At 36.0% G+C, this 26,006-nt stretch overlaps 1 protein-coding gene across 7 annotated transcripts in view; it reads right to left on the reverse strand.

The window, feature by feature from the left end:
• HERC1 (HECT and RLD domain containing E3 ubiquitin protein ligase family member 1) overlaps positions 1-26,006 on the reverse strand; it is a 108,629-nt gene that overhangs the window by 12,387 nt on the left and 70,236 nt on the right. For 4 of the 7 annotated variants that reach the window (XM_064517527.1, XM_064517523.1, XM_064517526.1 and 1 more), the window contains exons 39-63: positions 25,728-25,926; positions 24,586-24,746; positions 22,836-22,952; positions 22,433-22,664; positions 21,090-21,214; positions 20,631-20,851; positions 18,971-19,239; positions 18,359-18,411; positions 16,871-17,071; positions 16,052-16,226; positions 15,049-15,319; positions 14,384-14,597; positions 13,355-13,611; positions 12,630-12,757; positions 9,270-9,397; positions 7,755-7,955; positions 6,624-6,754; positions 5,414-5,613; positions 4,807-4,915; positions 4,068-4,214; positions 3,455-3,556; positions 2,103-2,276; positions 1,480-1,773; positions 350-415; positions 114-239 (exon numbers count right to left, since the gene is read on the reverse strand). In XM_064517527.1, the coding sequence (XP_064373597.1) occupies positions 114-239; positions 350-415; positions 1,480-1,773; positions 2,103-2,276; positions 3,455-3,556; positions 4,068-4,214; positions 4,807-4,915; positions 5,414-5,613; positions 6,624-6,754; positions 7,755-7,955; positions 9,270-9,397; positions 12,630-12,757; positions 13,355-13,611; positions 14,384-14,597; positions 15,049-15,319; positions 16,052-16,226; positions 16,871-17,071; positions 18,359-18,411; positions 18,971-19,239; positions 20,631-20,851; positions 21,090-21,214; positions 22,433-22,664; positions 22,836-22,952; positions 24,586-24,746; positions 25,728-25,926 (4,301 nt within the window). The remainder of the gene's footprint in view (positions 1-113; positions 240-349; positions 416-1,479; positions 1,774-2,102; positions 2,277-3,454; positions 3,557-4,067; positions 4,215-4,806; positions 4,916-5,413; positions 5,614-6,623; positions 6,755-7,754; positions 7,956-9,269; positions 9,398-12,629; positions 12,758-13,354; positions 13,612-14,383; positions 14,598-15,048; positions 15,320-16,051; positions 16,227-16,870; positions 17,072-18,358; positions 18,412-18,970; positions 19,240-20,630; positions 20,852-21,089; positions 21,215-22,432; positions 22,665-22,835; positions 22,953-24,585; positions 24,747-25,727; positions 25,927-26,006) is intronic. The other 3 variants (XM_064517524.1, XM_064517525.1, XM_026113421.2) reach the window with 3 other exon arrangements.

Here is a 26,006-nt window from a genome sequence, read left to right on the forward strand (position 1 = left end):
CAAATTCTAACAACAAATTGAAAAGACATTTAGGGAGATATTTTGACAAACAAAACAAATGATGCATGGTATCTCATAAAAAAGAAAAAAAATGACTATCTTTATGTGATTACCTGCTGAGCCTGAGAGAATGAAGGTGCTGCTACTGGTATCATAACATTTCTACCTGCTTCTGCTAACTGTCCATGCCTTCCTGCTCCCCACAGATATACATCACATTTACCTCCCAAGTGCCAATCCTATGGAATAGCATGAAAGAACGCTTTAGAACAAGAGTACTTTCAATAGTTTACAATGTTAAAAAAAGAAAAAAAAAACCCAAAAAAACAGAAAAATCAATTTTACTAACCTCTGGCCTTGATGTTGCCCAAGACATAATCTGTTCATCCATACCACTGATCCATTTACTATTATCCTACACACCAAAAGGCACAGTTATATTCAGTTCAAGAACTGCATTATTTTGTTGTTTTTTAATATCACCTCCTTTTAAACAATATTGACATTCAAATTATTCTAACGAGAAAAACACTGAGAAAGCACGTGTATACACTCAAATACTTGTTTTTTGTCCACAGGTCAAGCTTATTTCATTAATACTACTATCTACCAACTTATCCAAGACTCACAATTGCCTACGAAAGCAATGACAAAGAACTGCCATTAAGCACTACAGTGGAAGACTACACAAGTGAGCACATCTTCCAAAATAAGAACGGGAATGCTGGACAGCACCATGACTTCAAAACCAAATACAAAGTCTACCTGACCGTATTAGACCAATAACTTGCATCTTGCACCACCTATATTCTAGGTCCATAAGAAAAAACATAGCAGCACTGTGCCCTTGCATTAGGCAAGAGGGGGGAGAGGAGGCAAATTTTCTATTCCCCACAATAGTAATCAAAAATATTTTAAAATTCATATTGCATTTTGGAAAATGAGTAGGTTAAAAAAGATCAAGGAAAGAATCGTAATGAAATCATCTTTTCCCTTTTACTGATGTGGAGGGCTTTTTAAGTTTTAAATGGAAATACTGGCTTAAGATGTTGCAAGCTTGCCGATAAAAAAAAATTCAGGAAATCCAATATTTCTGTTTTGGTTTACATATCATTGCGAGTCATATAAACAATTGGCACTTCCAGCAAAGCTCAAAGGAACATGCCAAAAAGTTACTCTGAAAGTTAGCATAGTAAAGTTCTACATATATTTCTTCTATCACATAAGAAAACTACTGTTAACGAATACATACTTTTGCATGCAAATGACTTGCACTTTGCACTTGTCACTAATTACACACACGTAGGGAGCAATCTTTACAGTACATTCTATACCAAGTAGTTAAAAAATAAATTCACACTTACTGCTTGTGCTTATGTTAACGAATACAAATCTTTACAGTTCAGAGATGTTTTCTGCATCACAGCGTACACTCAATACTAACATGCTTCCTTGTTGATGTAATAAAGCATACATTACCATTAGGAGAGTAAGCTCATCTTCTGGAACAGGCTCCAGGTCTGGAACAGTAAAGGATTCTGGGAATTGCGCTCCTTTGGCCAGGGCTTCAGCAGCTTTTATGGTAGTGGAGAAACACTCTAGCCAGGCCCACTCTGTGGGACTCCAGGCTGAAGGATCAGGGAGGCAGTTCTGGTGATGAGGTGGTACCGGGGGACTGCACAAGAGCTGATCTAGGTGAAGGCCCACAGCAAGTGAAGCCAAGCACTGCATGTAAGGACTATGAACAAGCTGGTCTCCACAAACAACATGGGGCTAAAGGTGAGGGGAGTGGGAGAGAGAAATTGAACACACAAAGTTAGAAATAGATATTCATCAATTCAGAAATGGTAGCCCATCAAAGCTGCTCTTGTAGAAAAATACTTTTTCCCATACTTAATCAAAACTTTTCTAATATTTTAAAATATCCTCAAATTAGGAGAACACTAGTTGAGCATACTGAAAGACAACTGCAAACAGGACGTACAGTCTAAAACTTCAGAAAAGCCTTCTGTGTTCTGTGTCAAGAGACTGAAATCAGTTGAGAGCTGAAGTTACCTCAATGTCAGATGTGAATTTTAAGTGTTCCTGTTAATTCCTCTTACCTTTTCGTAAGCATACTGTTCCTGAAGCATTATCGGCAAACGTTCCAAGAAAGCTCGCATGCAAGGAGCCATATTTAATCCCAGAACTCCTTGTTGTTTCAGTGCAGTCCTACATGTTGCAAGAACGTGATTGGAAGATATCCACTCTGATGTACAGTTCACTACCAACACATCCTGTTTAATAGCAGTCACAAGACATGTTAGAAATTAGCATTTCATAAAACAGGATTATTCAGCTTCATTGATTTATCACCAATTATCGAAAATTTCCGTAGAGGCCAGAAAATGCAGAAGCTTGAATATTTCTGTCTCTGTTCATGAACAATCGGCTGGCAACGCTACATAGCGGCTAGCTCCAGTTTCTACTTCCTCATGTGTAATTCTCACATTCCCAAGACAACAGTAAGATTATCACTCCAAGGAAGACCATACAGATATATTAATAAGCAGAGTCCATTTCAGTGAATGCTGGTATAACCTGAGTTTGGGACTTGCCTTGTAATATGACCTTCAATTTTGGGGCTAAATTCAGAGGACACTTTCAAAGAATTATAAAATATTTAGAACTAAATGCAGCTTGACTCTACTAACAGAAATCATGACCTATGTCATACTTATCCATTCACAAAAAATACCATCTTTTTGGATAAATCAGCAGGGGGGTTTTTTATCCCTTGAGGAACTGGGGGATTCATGCAGGCTTCTGAACATTGCCCCAACTGCACTTACGGAACTACTGTTCAGAGGTTAGCAGTTCTTGACACAGCAAACCTTAAAAAGTTAATTCTGCTGCTCCTTTAGATTAAATCAAATCATTGAGGTGTCTAACTTACTGGGGGAAAAGGAAAAATTTCTTCATAGTGCATAAGGGACAAACACAACAGTGTCTGTCTCTTTTTCCTATTTTCCTGGCCCACTTACTGCTGCTGCCATTGAACTGAAAAGTGGATGTAATGAATGTGCAGCATCATTTATAACCACCAGCTCAGAAGGATTTCCTCCTGCCCCAACAGCTTTCCTCAGAAGAAAAATCTAAAATTTAAGATGCAAGACTCTAAAAAGCTTTTTTTTTTTTTTTTTTTTTTTTTTTTTTTTTTAAAGTCAGGTGATAGTTGAAACTCAAAACAATGCATCTTGCAAAAATAACAGACTTACTCAGATTCCCAGTTACCCACACTGCTCTGTAAACCAGTATTCTTGGGTAACACAAAGCCAATAAACAGAGATGCCTGCTGACTTTTTTTTTTTTTTTTTTTTTTTGGAAGATAAAGACAAAAGGCATTTTGTTTTAATAAGATAACTCTCAGTCATACAAAAATCTAACAGAAGACTATTTCGACACATAATATCACCTTTGATCTGTTAGAGCATGCAGCTACTCCAACTTCAGGTATCCACACCGCAGTCTGAATAGCTCCAGAACCTATCACAACACTTTGCAGTACTGAACCATCCTAAGGAAAGAAATTATCTGAATCAGTGTGTTTATAAAGCTACTTTTCTATTTTAATAGATAAAATTACATACCTAAGGATGATGTACTCCCAAACTGTGCAATAACTGTTTTAAAACTGTCTATACTAAAAGCTAAATTCTATTTAGAATTTTTATCATATTAAGGAAATAACATAACTAAGGCTTTAGAAGTGTTTAAAATTAAACAGTATCTAAATCTTTGAAAAGTTCCTAGAGTAAACAAAGGTTGTTCACATCTATAAAGAGAGAGTGGGTAATTCTCCAAGGCTTAACAAATATGATCAAGACTATCCAGTGAATTAGCAGTAGAATCATACTTAACCTTTTTTAACATTTAACATTTTATAAGTATAATTTTATACAGTTATTTTAGACCACACTTTCTCCAATGTTTGTAACATATTGGAAAGTAACCAAAAGGTAGTCTGAGACCTTTACCTTTTTGCATACTTATACTAAAAAATCATGCTGCCTCAAAGACGATCTTACCCGTAAAGACCAAATATTCATGAGACCACCAAGTCCACCAGACACTAATGCCAGTCCATCAGGACTGAATGCAACAGTCCGAACAGGAGTAATATGTCCTCTCAGTTGAAACATGCACTTGACTTCTACTGCTTTTCTGTATCCATCCTGCAAATTATTTCATAGTTATAGTTAGTCTACAGATAGTCAAAATTAGGAACACAATTAATTATTATTTATAGAAAACTGGACAGAACAGCAGCTTCTGTATTCTGATACTGATCATCTGTAAAGATATGGCACCTTCCGTAAGAAAACAAAAAAACCTAGTACTGTAATTGTTTTTTATAAATACACTTTTGTTACATTATCTTTTCTTCCCTTTACAAAATCCCATCAATATTAAAGATCACATTACAATACAATTTTACATAGCTAAAATTTATCTTGACTTACCTTTACCTAAAAATAATTTTAAACTGTTACCAAGTTTTAGCATAAATTTATCAATTTTTAAGAAAGATAGATCAAAATATAATCTTTAGCTAAATAAACTGATTTGGACACAGTTTCTTTGATCTTTCATTTCCTGTTCTGAAAATGCCTGCACACATACAAATGCAATATAAACATTGTTTAGCAAGTGTCTTCTCTAAGTAAATGCTGAGTTCTGACTATGTTGCCCACATTCTCTCTTTCTGCCTCCCCCAATTTCAGAATGATGAAAGAATGTCTTAAACACTAAGTCTACTCCTTTTACCTTGGCACTTGTTTCTTGGTCCCACCATCCTTCTGAACAAGTTGAACTGGACTGCAATGTGATGTCCTGGGGAACAGCCCAGACACACACCAAACCATTGTGACATCCTCTGAAGGAAGTCAGGATAAATTAGAAAAAAAGTAAAGGTATATAGGTAAATACACAGTATTAACTAACAATATGTCCTAAAAGATCAGTCACCTTCACCTCCTTCCTATAAATTTATAGTGTGTCAATTCACATAAAGCAGAAAGGCGTGTTCTCACTGGATAAATACTTTTTTATTCTTATTTTTTTTCCTCTGTAGCTTTTTCAGTTTTTCCTAACACCATATTCTCATGAAAACTATTTGAAGGAAACTAAAAAAAATTCATGCAGGACTGACCATACATGAGTGTCATGGTATGGAGAAAACAGTTGGCAACACAACCGGAGCCACTCTTTCCATTTGCATCCTGGCTATACTGGTACTTTATGGACTTCATGATAACTGGATTACTGAGCTCAATGTTATTGAAAAACAAAGAATTTTCTTTGCTCTGGTCATTAATAACCAGTAAAAACAACTGGAAAAAGAGCTATTAAAACAACAAAAAAAATTACGTACGTAGCTAGTAGAAGCTGCAGCTTGGGTCCTTTTCCTGGAAGAGGACACCAGGCAATGCCATTCACAACAGCTGGATGCGATAGTGAATGCAGACGTCTCCAACATCCTCCCATATATCCCCAGAGTTTCACTGTTTCTTCTTTAGCACATGTCAGGAGAATTTTACCAGTTGGATCCCACTTCATACTAACAATCATATCCTAGTGGATTTTAAAAAATTAAGAAGTGGTATCAAGTAACACAATGGAAACAGAAAATTCAACTCTCAGAGCTGGTGCAACATATGTTTCACTATTAATAACAAAGAGCATTTTATTATCATATAAATCACAACAAACAGAGATAATGAGATGAAATAATGAAATCAAAATGATACTATCCAGAACTATTAAATAAAAAAATTCCAGGTTCATGAGAGAAACTAAGTGGAAAGTACAGAAAAAAAGTTCTCTTTTCATACTGCACACCTTTTTTGAAAAAATTTTTTTCAAAGAAGTAGGCAACTTTTTCTTCATTTTTACATTGTGAAACTGTAGTATGAATCACCTTAACGGCACTGGGACTGCAAACACCAGTATGCAATGGGCCAGATGTAGCACTGGGTCTCCTAAGTGAGGCAGGAAAGGAGAACAGCCCATAGCAGAAGCAAAGCAAAACAAAACCATAGCTTTCTTCACCCAGCATGCCTCTCCTGCACCTACCATGCTTCAAATACCAAGATCAATTCATGGAAGCAGCCTAGATGCTTTTAACTGAACCTACACCTGGGGAATTCTCCTCTTCGCTTGACAGATCATTAAGGACTATTACTGACTTCTTGTCACATACTGGCCAAGAGAAGGATCCAAATCTTAGCATCTGCATGCTTTTCAGAAACATCTTTTGCTTATCACTGTAACTGAAGCTTTACAGCAACATGTGATATCACCAAAACTAAAATTTATTATGAGCACTTATACAAATGAACCACAGTCTTTTAAATCTAGAATTGCATAAACTTCATTACCTCTTCTAGCAAAAAGTGATAATTTTTATACTTTTACATCTATTTTGAGGACCATTCAGCCAAATTTAAAAAAAGTATAAAAATTATCGCTGGCAGCTGATTCTCTGCATTTGATTTTATAAATAGCTTTCAAATACAGATAATAGCCTGAACAGTTCTTTATCCACAAAAATTATGCATTCATTTCAAAAAGACTAACTCTACCTTATGTGCATCAACTAGAACAATTGCTCCTTTTTCAAGTGGTTCCTTTGTTCCTATTAGCAATTTTCCATCTGAATAGCCAACTGCAAATGGTCTGTCTTCACTCAACCAGGCAAGGCATGTGACAGACACTACAAGAACAAACAACACAACATTAATTAAACTAAATTGAACTTCACTTCTGCCAAAGTACCTTTTTACAGTGCAACAGCCCGAAATACAAAATGTGGAACAACCTCCCCCCACCATCAAGGTTAACTAACGTACTTTTTGCTTGAAAATTTTCTTGAATTTGTACAGTAAACATAAATCTGAGTGCCACTGTAATCACAGCTGTTAAGCCTGTTCTGTAAGATTTCTTTCATTATTCTTCCTTTTCATTAAAATTACTGTATTTATTCCTCTTAAGTTTATGTATTTGCTAATAAAATTTCCTAAGGAAAAAGGCAAAAAATTACCCTGTCCAAGACTGGATTATTTCCATTCTGAAACATAATACAGACATTGTGAAAAGAACTACGTTAGGTTAAAAAAAAATGTAGACTGAATCTTATAAATGCATCGGAGATAGGAAGAGACAGGAATGCATAGGGATGCTTCTAAGAAAAGTACCAAAAGCAACTTGAGCCTTTGGTCGTAAATACATATTGCCTCAATATTGCTTCTACCTACAAGTGCTAAAAACTCTGCAACTTTTCCTGAAGAGGCTTATTCTATCACAGCAATATGCAAAACCACATAACACTACCAAAGATGTGCTATTTGACTTCCCCTGGGAATGGAACTATACAGGAGAAGTGACAATAATTCAGGAATTTAAATGAGACTAACGCTCTCTGTAGGCAGAACAGATGTTGCAGAAAACCTATATTGCATTTATGTGACAGCAAGGAATGTGGGGCTGGGCCTACTACAAACTGTTTGCCTTCACTGTAGGGGTAACCAGGGTGCAGATTCAGACCCCACAATCTTTCCTCCTCTCAGGAGCACGAATGAAGTTTGGTAGAAAGGTGCCAGAAGTGGTACCCCCATGAGCAATAAATAAAATTAGATTATATATTTGCTTTTAAAAAAAAGTTGGGAAAAAACTGTAATTTTAATCTGTATTTAAATACTGATATGGTCACATACCATCCTTTCTGTAGCAGTGTTCCAGTTCTAGCCGGTGCATGGTTGAAACATCTACAACTTCAATAAGTCCGAGAGATCCATCCATACGACCAATTAATAATAATTCTGGAGCATCGCCTGTCCACGGAGCAGCTGGCCCTTCTTCTGGCCAAGCCAGAGCAGACACCCAGTGAGGCTGAAGATCTAATAATCCTTTTCCTCCTAAGAGCCCAAAAAGTCTTTTAGTACTACTTCATCTTCATAAAGAAAAGACAATAGAAAAACCACTTTCCATGGGAAAATACCAAGAGACCACGTTTACAGCTAGGACACAAGCTACAAATGCACATAAGGTGCAAGACTATGATGCAATGGATCTACACTGACAAAAGCTAGCTAACAAATCTCCAATCTCAGTCAAGTTAGACAATTTTGTTAAAAGGAGAAAGTTAAGTTCTTCACTACTAAAAAACTTCTATACTTTTCTTATGAACTGTATACTAAGATGAGGGGAAAAAAGGATAATTGAAATACTAAGCATCTTAAAGCACCACAAATGCCTACTGGACCTCATCTATATGAAAACATCCACAATTGTCAGACAGTAATCAGTGATTTTCATACGAACAAAACAATCAATCAATCGTCAGAAATTTCAAATGACAATGTGACTAACAGTCTTCTCTCAGAGGCGTTCTGAAGGAAAATATCAGAAGAGAATCCATTTAAAGATAAACTGCAAACTGCAGTGAGGAATTGGGAAGGACCTTTCATGGATCAGGTTCAGTCCTCTGTAACACTATGCAGTTTCATTCATAAATTCATCTAATCCATTTTAAAGTACTTCTTCCCCAGTTGTCATTCCTCCTTTTAAACTATTTTAGATCAAGATCCTTCAAGCATTAGAAACTTTCTGATTTCCTTTAGTTATTCATGGCCAATTTATTTCCATTTCTTTTTGTGTCAACACTATCCATTTGCTTACACAGCTGCTTTTTCTCCATGGGCTTCTCTTTGCTAGTGCTTATCTTCCTAATGCGTTTATTCATAATCTTCCTCCTGTGAGACTCTCTTGTTCAACTAAACAAAGCAAACTCTCTCATTCCACTCTCATTAGAAGGTTTTCCATCTACCTTATTGCTCTAGCAAACCCTCCCTGCATCTGTTTCAGTCAATTTTGTCATCCTTGATGCCTCATTTAGAAAGATAACTCTTGGAGACTACAAGAAGATAGCATTTATAGATGAAAACTGCTAATAGCAAGTCTCAAACCTAAACATTTTTGATTCAGTAACAGATTACAAGGCTTCATACTTGTTGTTCAGTTTTCTACTGACATAATTTAAGGCACACATCCATTTGTGATTAGTGCCTTTAATTACATAGGGTTTACAAGATTTTATGGAGGAAGGTAGACATTTAAATTGGAAAGCACACACACTCAAATACCTAAACAAATATTCTATAACTTAGCATTTTCCCCCAAAATTAGCTGCACCGTAAAGTAATTCAGAGGTAGTTAGGGTTAGAACGTACCGTTGACTTGCCATATGTTCACCATCTTTTCCGTAGCTCCGGCCAGGTACTTGCCACTGATGCTCCAACAGACAAGAGACAAACTGAGGTCACTAGGTGACCCTAGACTTTCTTCAGAATCACCTTCTCTACAACACAATAAAAAAATGAACTTAAAAAAGGGTATTCTCTTGTAGAAGACAGGAAAACATAGAATTCATGAAATATCCAAGTTAAAATCTGGAATTCTTCTGCCATCGTTGCTGTTTTACATAGGAAGTGTATCTTTCTGCTCATAGTTCTACATTTCATTTAAAATCTCTCCAAATTATAGAATGAGATACCAGTTATTTCCACAATAGAAGTTTGAAGTTAGGTTTCAATTAGAAGGTTGATGCTAATTATCTCTAACTTTACCTACCTACATGGATACATCTCAAACTTAGCAAAAAGCATCTTTGGTGAAGGGAAAACGTTCTGGGAAGTTATGAAATGAAACAGAATAGCTTAGACCAAGTAAATTAAAGAAGTACCACCTTGCTACTAATTCCAGTCTAAACATTTCCTCCTGTTACAGCACTGTTGAACTGCCTTAAAAAGTCTAAATTCTATCTTAAGAGTTTATTTGGCTAACTGCAGTGGGACCACTGGTATGTTCTATTGCCTTTGAAGGGCACAGGTTTTATCTGTTTTAGCAACAGGAAAATGAAAGCTACAATGTAGCCAGGATGCTTCTTGTAGGCAAGCTACTGTATTGCCCTTTTATTTTTTGAGATATAAGAAGAGCATCTTGGTGTGGTTTATTCAAGCAGAAGACATTTTATTTGTGAATGCAGCAGATAATATGATGCTATGACTATTATTAACATAAAAAATTAACAGAACAGATACTAATATTGTACCATCTGGTAACATTTAAACAATACTCCTCCCAACCTCAGAAAAACAAAAAGCAACCTCACAAGAAGCGGAGATAAACCTATAAAAAAAAAAAAAAAAAAAAAAAAAGAGAGAGAGAGAGAGAGAGAGAGAGAGGGAGGGAGGGAGAGAGAGAGAGAGAGAGAGAGAGAGAGGAGAGAGAGAGGACAATGCCTGTTCATCTGGTCATCTCTAAGGGCTAAAAAAGAAGATTCTAACTTTAAAGATGAACTGACAGTTTTCTACCACAACAATTAATACAATTAGAATTGTGCTGTGCTGTGCTTGTATTTAAAAACATTATTGAAATCATTAACAATCAAGTTCTTGAAAGTACTGAATTCTGAATGTGCTGTAATGGAAGCACACTTCTCTGTCCCCTGGATAATAATCTCATTACTATCTTCTGAAGTCAAGTTGTACATCATCCTGTTTATCCCTTTAAAGCAGCATCTACAACAGGAGCAAGCAAACAAGTACTAAAAAGACTGCACAGAAATCATCATGAAACAGCCATCTAATACACTATTGTTTCTTCATTCTGTACCAAGGTATTAATTTTAATTTATTCTTACAATGGATTTAATGAAACATTTAAATATCATGTTAATTATATGTAAATACTATTTTAATTAATTAGGTTACTCTTCTCCCCCAGTTGCTTCAACTCTGAGAAGTGTACCCAAATCTTGGCACTCAGTGGAAAACAGAATCTAAACTTGGATTTAAGAATTCCAGTATTCAGGTGTCTAAGGTGTTTCAACTCATATGTTTACATATCCGGACTGGAGTGCCTAACAACTCCAAGTGTTTAACAACTGGACCAGATTACGAACTCATCCCAACCTATTTTCTCACTCCTTTTTGTAAGTCACCCAACTCTCTTGTGCCAATACTTCTATGCATGGTAAATGCTGTAAAACTCAGTGAACAAATTCAACTTCAAGAATTGCAAGAAAAAAATGCAAAATAAAGGTCAAGTTATTCTGGGTTTCCATACACTTAAACATTTGGATTTCTTTTAAAGAGACACTAAGAGCAAATTAAAAATTACATATCTATTCTACTGATAGGTTCTCAGTACCATATACAATTGTTTTGGCACAACTGATGGGACTGCACATAGTAAGAATTCCTTAAATAAGTACCACCAACAACTTCATTTCTCCATGGCATGTAGTTAAGCTGTCACCAGTGAAAATTTACAAATCAATTATAGAAGAAATAAAACAATTGATTAATGGTTAAATACATGCAACTCAGAAGTCGTTAAAATTACTCTATCATTCATTTTTGAAATAAGGCATTTGATCAGCTCCAAGGGCTAACCATCTTAGAAGTGTCATCCCTGTTGAACATGCTTGACTTGACTGCATTTTTAAAAGGTTCTCATTAAGAATCTTCACTAATTACACTTGTTCTGAACTTAATGTCCTCTGTAGCGTAAAACAGAATCTGTGTGACTAACGGATGTCTCATCTTCTATTTTCAATGAAAGAGACTAATACTTGTCTGCCATTTTTCATTTTTCTAGGTAAAAAAAACCCTAAACCTAATTCATAAAATGTACTTGTCTTTCAGCAACCCCCAAACCCTTTTCTGTCTAAGCATAACGCAGTGCAAGCTGGACTACTGCTCAGGATGTTGTAATTAATGAAAGGCATCAACATACTGACCCACCTCAACTTTGGAGCTAGAAGCCTTTAAGAGATAGCTGTAAGTGTTCTTTGTCCCATTCCACAACCAGTTGAACATCCTTTCAACACTTCTTAGCGAGGCTAAAGCATTACTTATTATTTATTTATTTCCATCTGTTTTGGTTCAGACTAGCTCCATTTACTAGTTTCAGAAAATTCCATTATTATTTGTCAGGGATTTTATTAAAGAGACTGTTGACGAATCATAAACAAAATTCTAAAATCTTTAAGTCAATTTATACAGAATTTGAATGTTCACCCTCAGGGATGTGACATGCAAATGATACCATAATATTTCCCAGACACTTTCATGATGGACTATTATTCTAAGCTCCTGATGCCCAAAAGGTCAGAAATTAGTTTTTCAACATTTGACCAGAACCACCACGTTTGTAAATATCACGTGTATCCTTTGAACTGCCCACTGAAGCCAACTGAAGGAATATCTGATATTTGCTTTCATATGACAGTCCTTTAGAGTTCTTATTTTACTCATTCATCACTAGATGAATTTATTAAGAATATTTTTAAACGGTTTTAGCATGATCTCCGTATATTACCTCTTACCACCTTGAAATTTAAGTTCTCTTTTCAGTTTTAAGCCATTTAATTTACTTTGCATGCCATAAACACAACACAGCAAAAGTCCCAAAGAAAAAGCAGGAGAATATTTGTGCAGGAGATATTGTGGAATTGGGCCCTTTTCACTATCTTGCATGATCGCAGCTTAAGTTAATTATTTGACTTTTATAAAGAATCAACTTACAATTTGTTGAGCACACACGTTTGTTGCAATGAATATTGCTTTTTTGTAACATTCCATACTCTTATGGTGCCATCATTTCCACTAGTTGCCAGAAGTCCCTTTTTGTTGCACCAAACACATGTCATGACCTACAAAAATGAAAATTATTATTATCATAGCAAAATCAGAGTTTAAACCTAAAGCTTAGGTATATTTGTTCACTAATATAAATATTAATGAAAACATTAACCATCAGCACAAAGCATTAACTTGATTATTTAAATCTGCTATAACAGTCAAGCAAACAAGCTACATCTTTCTCCTTCTACAGTATGGTGTAATTAAGTGCACTTCGTAAGGATGCGGCACACTGTTCAGGTTCATGCTCCACAAGCCACTGTTGTGCAGAATACTGGACAAAGACATTAACTGTGATTACAGACAAATTAATGCAAATTAAGATCTAGTCTAAGAAAAGATCTGTAGTGATTCAGTTGACTTCATGTACTGTGAAGATAGTTCATGTCTCCTTTAAATGAAGCTTTAAAGAAGCTATGCATTTTTTTGCATCAGAGGTATCCTCAAGCAATAACTAACTTTATCACCGAGTTACTTCTTGTGGGAAATCATTCCAATTAGCATATTTATGGAAAAAAAAAAAAGTAGTAGTAATTTTACTTTTTCTGTATTTTACAAAAAAAGTCTAATATTAAAATTCATGCAATTTTGGTAGGAATCATGCTTACCCGGTTCTGATGAGCCTCTAATTTTATGAAAGAACATTTTCGTAAGTCTCCCCCCATATCAGCAAGGGTCTGAGGAGTAGTTTGATTATCTCGATCATGTGCTGCAAGAGTTCGCACCAGCTGCTGAGCAGCCCACTGCCTATGTTGTGAAGATAACCTTGAAGAAAGGCAGCAAGCTGCTAGTGCGTTAGCCAGCTCCAGAGGGCCTACAGCAGAAGGATCATAGGAAGGATGGGCATACAAATGGGCAATTAAACCTGCTTAAACAAAACAATGAGATGATGCCCAAATGAGTACGAACAGAATTGCACAAATGAATACAGCATTAGCCATAATTCCAGAAAGAAGAGAAAGATCAACAAACATTTTATGCAGAAAGTTACAATCATGTTAACCACTAGAAAAAATGCTTTTCTGGTAACTAGAGAAAAATAACCCCCTTTAAAACTTCACCAAAAAAAGGGGAAAAAAAAAAGAATAGTCTTATTCCCAACATATAGAAAATGGTCATTCAAGCAGCAAGTGCTGTCTAAATGGAAGATGTCTCCTCTGACACAGATAAGCTGCTGTTACTGCTATGTCCTTCCCTCCCCTTACCACAGCAACAGCCTGGTGTTGAGGCACAGCGATTGCTTTGCTGTTTCCTGACCTCTCACAGCAGCAGCAGCCCAACTTTCTGTCTCCCAGACAGAAAAGTACTTTGGCGGCAGGAATGTTATTCCCCTTAACTTCATTATGTGGCACAACTAAGGCTGATTGCCTTAGCTATATGGCCTTGAATACTTCTAAATGCTTAGATTTCTTTTAAAGGTGGAGAAGATGCAACTACGAAATAAAATCACATTTCTAAATAAAATGTGTGCTATGATATTAAACTACAAAAGTACCCAGATTAAAACAGGTTTTGTACATTTTTAAACACTGAGAGTATATGTATTATATTCTAGCAAGTCTCTACTTAAACATAAATGAGGAACCAAGGATTAAGTAATTAACAATGGTAAACAATAAATTAAAACCACATCATACCTTTCTTTTCAATTTCTGCTTTATCATAATTTGGTCTCAGTTTGGCCCCTTTGTCTGCCAACAATGCTACAAGTGCCTGAGTAACCACAAAATTTGGAGATGTTACAAGTTTGTTCTCTTCTGCAATTCCTCTTAAAAAGCTTGGCAAAAATTTTCGCTGAATTGGATCATCAACTGTTGTCAAGTTTACACCAGTTGCTGCAGAAATCAAATTCTATAAAATAAATAAATAAATAGATAGATAGAGAGATATATAGATTAACCAACCCCCTCGATTTCAGAAAAAAACCCTGAACAAATCATACACAGTTTTACAAATTTACAATTTTTTTGCAGAAATTCTCAGTTCCCAAACAGTATTTTTTTAACATGCAAAAATCATGTACAATATGGAATTCCAGGCTTCAGCCTTGCAAAACCACGGTCTTAACGGAAACATCCATATGCAAACCATCATTTGCAGAGCCAGCAAAAAAAATACAACAATAAAACATATCCTTGTGCTAAGCCATAAATAAGAACTCCAAGGAGATCCTCAAGCTGAATACAGTCTCACAGTTCAGAAGATAAAAGACAGCACAAAGTATTAATATCTAGAAAATGTATTGCTTCATCTCACATACAAGAAATTTGATATAATGTTTGTGTTGAGGTAACAGTCCTACCTGTGTACATAATTGTACCAGCAGCTTTGCAGCACTAGGAGTGTTTGACGCCAAACAGCCTACTGCCGTACTCAGATAGGCAAGACAAGATATTGGCTTGCTTGTTTTGCTGTGTATTCCTCTAGATCGCTCTGCTGAACTTGACACAGTGGAGGGACTTGTGGAGAGGCCTGCTCTCCCTGCAGCAGCGAGGCACATCAAACGAACCAAAGTTCGGATATCTGTTAATCCCAAGGACTCAAGACCAGCTGCCAGGCTACAACTGGAACCACTGTCAAAAATGAATATAAGTGTTGTTTCGTTACTGTATTTTTAAAGAAAGTAATATTTGGTTAAAATTGCTCCTGAAACATTAGTGAACACTGACTGTTTGATTAGCCAGATATTGTTACCACTTAGGGGGAGGGGGAAGAGAGAGAAGTAAAGCTGCAGCCCACTCCAACCCCCCTTTTTTAAGCTGCAGATGAAGGCAAACAACATTATAGCCTTGTCTTAGCAAAAATCCATGTGCTTACCTGGAATCAGTCATAAACAAAGTTACATGGATAGCTCTTTTTTACAGTTTACCATGGTAATAAGCACATGTGGATATGAAATCTGTGTGACTTCTTCACAGTTGCACAGGGATTTTGTGCAGAGCCAGAATTTAAATTCTCATCTCCCATCGTCTCCTATACTACATCTTCTTTCCTCTAACATTTACCTCTAAGTTCTAATACTTATCTTGAACAAAAACCCATTAACAAACACAGCATCTATGTTTTGGATGGCTGATGCTATTGGATTCCCCTTTCCATATAAGATGTAGAAATCTGTTTCACAAAGTTTGAATATAGGGTTCAAAAGAATGAAATCAACCAAGCTTTTCCTCTTAATAATATGATACAAGTATATAAAACAAGAGTCACTTTCCCAAATAGCTTAAAACTGCATCCCTAGCAAACATAAGTTGGTAACTGCTTCCAAATGAACAGGTATAAGTGTTGCCAAGGATGCCACATACCTGACAGACAAAAGCGACAGTGCTCTCATAACCATAGTTCTTGCAAGGAGGACCTGGGCAGCTGCTGTCACTCTTCTTAGCGCCATAACACGGTCATGCGGATTTACTAGAGCAGCTGCTTGTTCTCCTAAGGTTATCCTGCCAGAAGAACTTTTTTCTATAGAGCCATGACAGCCTTTGAAATAATGATGATTCACGTTAACATTTAAAGAGGAATAAAAAATTATCGTACAATAATAAACACAAAAGCAAGTTAGGCCTAAGTTTGTAAATTACTCATTAAGTTCTCAACATTTCATACATATAGAATTGTAGTGATTATCACTGAGAGGAAAAAACACTCCTAAAATTCTACACAATTCAATTATTCCTCATTTTCAAGGACAGATGGGCAACAATATGATAATATTCAAGTTAATTCCTCTGTTTGCTCTGCCATTAGAGGGGTCTACAAACTTAAATACTGATCTTGTATGTCAACAGGATGGTTACTAAGTCCCAACTTAAATCTAAGAAACTTCCCTTGAGTTTTGCACATGCTGCTGGCATCCACTGTAGGACTGTAGTCATGTTATTAGCAAATCGGAGCTTCTAGCCTTCTGTCAATATAAATGCCTTATGCCCCCATTGTAACTTCTCTAAAATAAAAGGAAAATTTAGAACCTTCTGAAGGTTCTTTAGAACCATTAGAATCACATCTTCATTTCCTGATGGTGAGAGGCAGGGAAAACTGTCCTCAAAATACTTCTGTATTATCCCTTTAAAATCACAATAAACAGGAGATACTTGTACTTCAAACAGAATTCATCTGAAATTTACCTATTTGCATCAATGTTTCTTCCATACTGTTGGTGGCTGTCACCATTGCAACTGATGCACCCAGAGGATCACTGTCAGGGAACTGTACAGGCTCAGGCACAATACGACGATCATTTAAACCAAGGGGTCCAGCCAGCAATTCAAACTCCTCTTCTCCTGTCAGCTTTTCATCTTCATCTACATCTAACATATCCCAGTCTTCTAGAATTGGAGAAATAGAGTTAGACTTGGTTACAAAACCTAAAAGTAGTAAACAATATTAATGAATTAAAAACACCTAACAAATTTAGGGTATAAAATAGGAATTGCAATCTGAAAACTAATAGTCTTCAAAACTCCTGTCTCAAGTGTTGTCATAGTAAACAACCCAGTAAATCACCAAAAGCAAAAACAAAACCCCCCTCTTGCCCCCTTCCATTAAATTTGATCTTTATTTCTACTGCAAATAAGTTTTATGTAAGACATCTCACAAGTTTAAGCAAAATATGATTATGACTCTCTGAAGCATCAAACTAGCTGGCTTTAAAATACACAAATGAGAAGTTCTGGACATCACATATACCAGAAGACAACTCCCAAACCTGGAAAATAGTGAGAAATACGGACATACAGTTGTGCTTTAAATCATAATCAAAAAGCAAAAAATTCTCAGGTCATGATTATACATCCAGGCTTTTGCTTTTCCCTCCCAGAAAAAAAATTTTAACACTGTATTTGCAATTCAATTATGCACTCCTTTCACTTCTCAGCTATTTACACAGAAGCCAACTTATATTTGCTGATCCCGCCCCCCCCTCTATCTTACCCCTCATACGGTAGAATCTTAACATCATTGTATGGTAGATGTTGAACTTTCCCTTAACTACTGGAGGTCTCACTTGTGCTTTCTTAAATACTCAGATGTGGAAACTCATAAAACTGTGATCATACAAGCTACAAAATACCCAGAATCAAAGAACCACTTGGGAAGGGTTTTCCACAGTCACTGGAAAAAACTGTTTAACAGTAAAAGACATCCTCAAGACACACTCAGCTAGCAAAAAGGCAGAAAAATATTAGAGAGCCTAATGCCAGATTCTTTTGAGATTCTAGCTTATGCTAATAAACCTGTCCTACCAACGGGGTGGGCAAAATATGTTTGAGCATAAGGCTTTATATGTGCAGCTCTGCATGTTACATCTACCCTCGATACCACACCACCCAAATTTACAGTACTGGCCACTTCATCTACTTGAAGGACGTGGAAAGGACATGAAGAATAGGAATGGGGGGGGGGGGGGGGGGGGGGGAAGAAAAAAAGAGAGACATTCATTTTTTCCATTTGGATTTTTAAAACATTAAAATACTAAATCTAGTCTGAAGATTTTAAAGTACACCTTTAAGTACAGTTTCATGACAGGTTCATTTGCATGCAACTATTTTTAAGGAAAAATAAAAATATTGTGCATTTGTGAAGTATTTAACACCTTGAAAAATTTATAAACATACCTTCATAGACACTGTCTTGTTTACCTATTAAATCAGGAGCCTGACCTTTGTATCTATATGTAAAAAAAACAAAAAGAAAACAAAATAACTTCATGGCTCCAATATTTTACATAAATATGCATACATGCTTTAAATTTGATTTACTGTTAGGTCAATGTATACATGATTTCTGAAAATGACTAGGAAGAGAGAAATGAATAAAAGGGCTTCTAAAAGTGGGGGGACGAGGGGGGAGCATTTTGCAGTACTAATGTGAAAAAGGCCCATAAGAAGTACTGTAATTATCAGACAAAACTGAAAAAAGAAATTCTCAAATGGACAAGAGTATGTAAGATTCCAACAGATAATTCATTTTTTTAAACATTAAAAAAGAAAAAAGGAAAGATCAAGACAACTTTTTCTGAATAAGCCTTTGTTGAATACAGAAAGATTTTAAGCCTCAGTACAAACAGATGAAGTCAAGAATTCTGCTAATTTTTAGCAGCAGAATTTGGCAATTTTAGCTAAATTTTAATTCCCTCAAACAGGTTCTTAAAATGGTGATGTTAGGAAATACTTCTAAGCTGTTTCCTTTCTTCACACACAGTATTCCACTGCCTTTTACTTCTGTACCTTTCTGAAGTTGATGTTTTAGCTTTACTCTTCAGGGCTAAGTATTTCTCTCTGCAGATGCCACACAATAAATAGTAAGGATTTCCACTTCCACATTCACCACCAAACCATCCATCTACATAAGAACCATTGCTACGATAGCCCTGACGATTCGCACTGCGGCCGCAGCCTGGATGGTTTCTCTTCATGTGTTGATTGAAGCTGACAACACTGGATTCACACAGTTCACAAACCACTACTTCTTCTCTGTCTTCAGATTCACAAACGTGCTGCATAGTAAGATTTTCATTTGTTATTTATACAGAATTAATATCCTCATATTAGCTTTAAAAATGCGCCTCTATTGTTAGGGATGTTCCCATCCATTTTTAGTACACACACAGTGTGATAATTTTACATGGGTGACTTTCACAAAAGCAAAGCAGAAACAGGCAATTTATGACACAAGGAAGAGAAAAACATTTCAGATCAGGAAAAAAAGTGGGAAGTAAAGTTTCAGAGGATGTGATTTTCCTATTTCATTTCAGTTTTACCTCAATATTCTTTACAATATAACTTTTTACATATCACTTAGCTAATTCACAATCAATGCTGTCTTTGAATTATCTGATACTTCTCAGAACTTGACTGAGACTAGATGCAACAAAGAAAAAATCCACTGTTCTCACTCAGACAATCAGACTGTATATTTACTGAGCAACAATAATTAGCATTCATGTTAATACATTCTGAGTTTCTGTCTGAATTTCATTTTTCTAGAATTACATTTCTGCCTTAAGTCAGTAATTTTAATCAAGAAGCTCAACTGAAACAAGCTCTCTGGGAATTTAAACATGTATACTGAAACTTGCTTGCCTGTCAGTCAGGTAATAGCATAATTAGGAAGTGAAAGTTTATAGCATTGTAGCATGCTTGACAAATTCAGATGAATAATCCAAACACGCAAACTACAGCTTTTACATTTCTCTTCCACTCCAGATGTATTTTGTGGAGACTCCACAACAACAGAGGAACCATGCAAGGACTGTCACCATATCCTTCTCAAAGGATGAGACATACAACATGGCATGACTAAATTAAGAGAGCAAAACTGATTTAAGTGTAAATTATGTTGCTACATATCAGAACTTTTTAGACTTGACTTTACAGAACTGAACTATACCGAGTTCTCATAAATGTAGGTATCACTAGAGTGATTAAAAAAAGAAAAAACAGTAAAAGTTTTTCAAGTTCTGTGATTACACTGAGAAGTGGGGAAATCACACACATGGTGCTATACTTTTTTAATCATTATTATTTTAAAACAGACATTTACCACTGTGTTTGTTATCCCAAACACAGCTGAGCAATCTGGAATGCCTACTGAATTTCTAAGCAGTATCATAAAAACAACAACTATTCTAGTTCCATCCTCATCTTTCAGGGAAGAAAAAGGAAAAAAAATAACCTGTGGACATGCAGAAGTGCAGAGCAAGAAACACATATAAGTACTATTCTTATCTAAAGTTAAGCTACAGAGCACAAAAGATTTTAAGCACTGCTAGCATTTAGTAAGATATTTTCAGACCAGATATAAACATATGCATGTTACTTTAAATTTAGAAATACGAACATGCAAAAAGCAGTAAGTTAAAGCAGCCCCCGCTGCAATCACACACACCCAGGTAGGCCAATCCAATACCTCTGGGATCCACATTCCCAGAATATCATTATCACTAGCCAGGTCTTGCCCAAACATAGCTTCCATCGCTTCATCATCAAGGTCAATTTCCAACTCCTCATCCAAGTTGAAGTCATAAAGAGCTCCTGGATCTTGCTGCAAAGATATCCCTTCTCTTCGACTCTGATTTCTGTGGGCCTGTACAGAGCGGTATAGTCCCGCTCAAGTGAGAAAAGAAAGTAGTGCATTATTTTGCATGTAATAAAGATAACTGCACTTTCAACCCTTGGTTTTATTTCTAACTCTTCTGCTAAACATTATCTACTTAATTATCACATAACAATTAAGCTAAACATACACTGACACAGATATTCAAATGACAGTTTTATAACTTCTCATTCCTCCTTCTCCTAATTTACTGGATTAGCAAAGGCCTTGGAATTCTCTTAATATACTTACCAGCTCGTGCTAGCAACGTTCGGGCAGCTAAATCAAACTTGTGTCTTCTTGTAACAGCTGACCGACTTCTAGAAGGAGGCCCACTTGCAGAAGCTGCATTATCTGCATGATCCATATTATCAGGGCTACGAGAATTTGTATTGAACAAGTAAGTTTTAAATAACCATATACAGTAAACAAGGGAAAAAATACTAAGATCATACTTATTCTTTCTTTCTTTCACAAAAGAAAAAAAGGAAATTTGGAATTCAAAAATTTTCTGTCCTGCTGCTGCACATTTATTGCAAGTCTTTTTGACCATGAGAATTACCTCAAGAAAACAGATGCAGCAATGCCAAAACCTATTCATCTATTCCATAGTGCTCAAGTATTGTGGAAATGTTGGGAGAGCATTCATTTTATGTTGTCAGTGTTAGCTATAGCATAAACTAGGTTTCTTTTTCTTTTTAAAAGAAATAAATCAACATTTCTGTCCCTGCCTCAATCATTCCTTTTGCCCAAAATCTTTTTTCTTGCAAAAAAGAATTCCAGTGTTTGACTCTTGTTACGTAATTTATTTCTCGCAACTGAAATCTGCAATTTCTCTGGGAAAGGAAAGTTTACTTGAGACAAAATAACTGAGGAAACCTTTAACTGAGTATCTTGTTAGGGTAAAGGAATTTGAATAACAATGTTCTCAAAATAAATGGTGCAGTTGTCATCTTCTTTACTAATAAAAAGCTGATGTACTTTAAATTTACTAATTTACTTTACTAATATAAAAATGATTCCCAACTACTGTGATTTAACAATATAATCATTATTTATAGGATAAAAAAAAAGAAAAAAGCTTTCCTCCTTGATTAATAGATAGGTTAGATCTCAGGTCATGAACATGGTTAAGAACATAAACTTTAGTTCAGTTTCATCCTGGACAAACCAAGAATTTATTAAAAAAAAAAAAAGGCAGGAAAAAAAAATGTTCATGAACACACTGAGGAAAACAGAAAGGAAAGGGGAAAGGTAAAGATTATTCCAATTAATTTTTCTTTATTATTGTTATTTGCCTTGCAGGCAAAATGTAGTTACATGCCTTCACTTTTTCATTCCCCTTTCTTTTTTTTTTTTTTTTTTTTTTTTTAAGGAAAGATGCTCAACTTACATCCCTGCCCAGAACCGCAGATGAAGAGTCCTGTAAAATTAACACACCCTATAAACCTGGTTTAATTGCACCTTTGCTTTTATTCATGTTCTAACACAATTCAAAAGTGTTATTCCAGAGTTTTCTACCAGTAACACTCACTTTGTGAGATCTGCATTTTCAGCAACAGATTTTACACAATTAGAAGATAGATAAGCTTTACCTTTCACTAAAGCCTTCCTCCATTTCAGTGGCATCAGCAGAAGGGATATCACCTGGTGACTGCAAATAACAATGATCACTAGATTTTCCACCACTTCCAGAGACTATTGTCCCATGTCGTGAATCTGCAGTCCCTTCTGACTGGGGCTCATCATCATCTTCATTCCCAGGATGCTCTATCATCCACATGGCCAACACTGTGATATTCTGGGCATCTGCTTCTCCTCTGGCACCTGAAAGCAGAAAAAACACACTTCAAAATTGTACTATATCATTTATAATGAAAAATCTGTTTTTTCCCCATAAATGGTTATAGATTTTAAAAATCAAGTATTCTGCTGGAAAAAAGTGTTTCTTATTAAATTAATTTTTTAGTATAAACTGATATTATAATTACAGATTACCTGTGGCTTCCATAGCTTTTGCGATTTGCCTGAGGGAGAATCCCATTTCTAACAAGGGAACAGCAATAGCAGGAGGAGGAGGGGATGTTGAAAGTCGGCTGCTTGGATCAGACAAAGCTTAAAAGATAGAAAGAATTAAATGTAAAGTGTATAAATCTTTCTTTAGTCTTTTCCACTTTATCAGACCTCATTCCAGTTTGGCAAAGATCTATATTAGCTGCAGATAAGGGAATAATTGTCTTTAACAAGTTTCCTCCCTACTGCTTTGTAGCTCAAAATAAGGTACTTCCTGAAATGAAATCAGAGGGTGTTCCTTCTTATGGGTAACATATATATTACGCAAGCCTCTACTTAATAAACTAGGATATTGATGATATTTAAACAACTACTCCTTTTAATGTATTTCTAAGAAGTTTATTTTCAGTTAAAACTCTACCAAATTATCTACTTGGTCGGTATTCAGGTAGACTAGATAAAAGTATCTTTGCCTGAATCAAGATTCCCAGATGTTATGTGATCACACAAATATATATTCCTCTTAAGACACAGAAAGGGACCCCCACCAAGCTGCCGGCAGATATTTGATAATCTCCTTGCAGGTTAGGCTGTATTTTTGTGCAGAGAGTCTCTCCAGGGAAAACAAAACAAATCCAAGGAATCTCAAAAGATCAGGAAGTCCCCCAAAAGTTTAATAGTGAAGAAAACAGGATTTCCTTATTATTTGCCATAAAAACGAGGTCTGATCAAGGAAAGCACTAACTGTACTAATGAACCTTGATGCAAAGACTGGATCATGAATTAGAAGCAAGTCATCTCATCATTAAGAATGAGATGTAAAACTGAAAAGACTGGTGGCTGTGCAACAACTGATACAGCTAAAAGAGTAGACTAATAGCTTAGATTTCAGAGCAAGAATTACAAGTTTTATCAATCAGGAATTTTAAAGCAAAGATTTTGTTTCTCACCAAAGAGTATGAAATCTGGAGACTGTAGTTCAACTTAGTGTCTTCTATTAATTTAATATGAAACATATAGACTTTCATGTTTCTTTTCAATAACATCTCCTTTGGATCACAATACTCAGTTGCATTCTTTAGAAGCTAAAATTCTCATGCAACAATTTGCCTGCAAAGTCTCTTAACTATCCCATTCTGTATGTATAGCAATAGAGAGTCTGTTTTGAATAGTACAGTGCAGGCAATAGTAAAAGCCTGCTGTTACCTTCACATGATTCCAGAGAGCAGTATAAGGACATGAAGATGCAAAGTTGGAGAGCCCTTGCTATCGCATCAAACAAGGTTGTTTGGAAGGATTAAATTTCAGATTGTATATTCTATCGTATGTATCATAAAATATACCAATTCTTGTTTTCTGGGTGGTATATGCTTTACAAGAAGTGAGAAAAATTACTGCACTCAGTGTGGTAAGCAACCAAGGAAACGAGCCCAAATGAGATTAACATTTTGAAGTAATCATCAATAATACTGCATTCTTGCTTTTATACAAGAGCATCAGTATGTAATCCATTCCACAGCTTTTCAAAACTAATGTCATTGGTTAATAAGCTCTACAGCTAGACAGTCTACAGCTTTTTGCCCTAAGATAGTCACTAAAAGGTTTTCAAGAATGTTCTGCATGCTTGGTCATCTAAAAAGACATCTTACTGGTTTCCAATGTCTCAAAAACTATACTGAACTTGTGCGAATTTACTAACAGTCCATATTTCCATCTATACTGATTACAAGTATACCTGTACGATTGGCAGGCCTTGCAGACTGGGAATCAGGAGAAGTCAAACTTTGTCTCCTTCCAACTTCATCTGAAGGAGATGTTGGTAAAGAAGATATTGGAGGAGTCTGAGCACGTCGTGCCGGAAGCACCGTTGTAGTAGGGTAACTGGAGAACATTTGCCTTTAAAAGAGAACAACATAAATTAAAGAGCTACCCTGAAGAAGGTCTGACATTTGTTAGTAACGCATCAAACTAATTTGACAAGTCATATCTTTGGCACCCTTACAGCATTGAACTTTATAAGGGTAAGGCGCAGTACATACACTGTGGGGGGGGGGAATCCTGCAGAAACAGCCCATTCCGACCATTTTGGCTGGGCAGCTAAATTCTCAAGTACACACCCACAAAAACCCCATAGACAGCGTGCTGTCCTAAGAGATAAGTGAGAAGTCTCTTCCATTTCCCCAGTTTGTTCAGAACTCAGCAAAGCTCTATCAGCCTAGGGAATGGTTCCTTGTAAGGTGACTATTTTACTTTCACTGTCCTGGTATAGAATTGAGTTCCTGTTTCTCCTCAAATTATATCTCCAAAGCCTCTAGGAATAGAAATCAGGTACACCAGCAGAATCAATAAACTTGGAACTGGACTCTATTCAGCGTAAAGCAGATTTCCTTCCACATCAGAAATAGATCTGCAGAGGCTATCAAGGAGATTAACTAGCTTTATCTTACTTCCATTACAGTATGTGAGGAGAAGATGAAACAAACAGGAACTGAAGTGTTACTTGCAAACTAAGACCTGCTCTAGTTCAAGAATCAACAATTATTCATTAAAATAAGGAATTTCAGAAACATGTTATCTAAACTAAATCAAATAAGAACAAAATCTGAAGGATAATATAAGGAAGGTATTTTCTCCTGTCCTGAATAACTCAGTTGCTACACAAGTAAATTCTTAACAGCTCTTTTATTGCTAGAAGCCTATGTCTTGCAGAGCAGAGTAACAAAGTTCTGCCTTCTGCAGAGGCAATTCATGACAGTAAATAAAAACATTTCAAGGACTCTTAGAGACCTAAAGGCATATATCATATGCAAATTACACAACTTGTTCCCTATACACATGCACACAAAATCAAATATGCTGAAAATAAAGATATTTCACCTAAGAAGACTGAGGGGCATAACACCAGGTGATTCTGAAGCTGGAACTGTTTCAGTATCAGTTACTGGAGTAGTAGCAGTAGTAGTATCCTCCAGAGAGCTGCTCATGAAAGATGTTGTACTAGAAGCAGAAGGGCTGGTTGTAACTGGTGTTTGGGCTTGCTGAGATTGATCACCTTCTTCTACTTGTTGATCTACTTCTGCAACACAAAAAGGACATTACAGGAACATCATTATAGTTGAGTAGAGTAAAACAGTAGGTATTGCTAAACTTTTTGAA

Source organism: Dromaius novaehollandiae, chromosome 10 (assembly GCF_036370855.1).
Source record: "Dromaius novaehollandiae isolate bDroNov1 chromosome 10, bDroNov1.hap1, whole genome shotgun sequence".
Lineage (NCBI taxonomy): Eukaryota > Metazoa > Chordata > Aves > Casuariiformes > Dromaiidae > Dromaius > Dromaius novaehollandiae.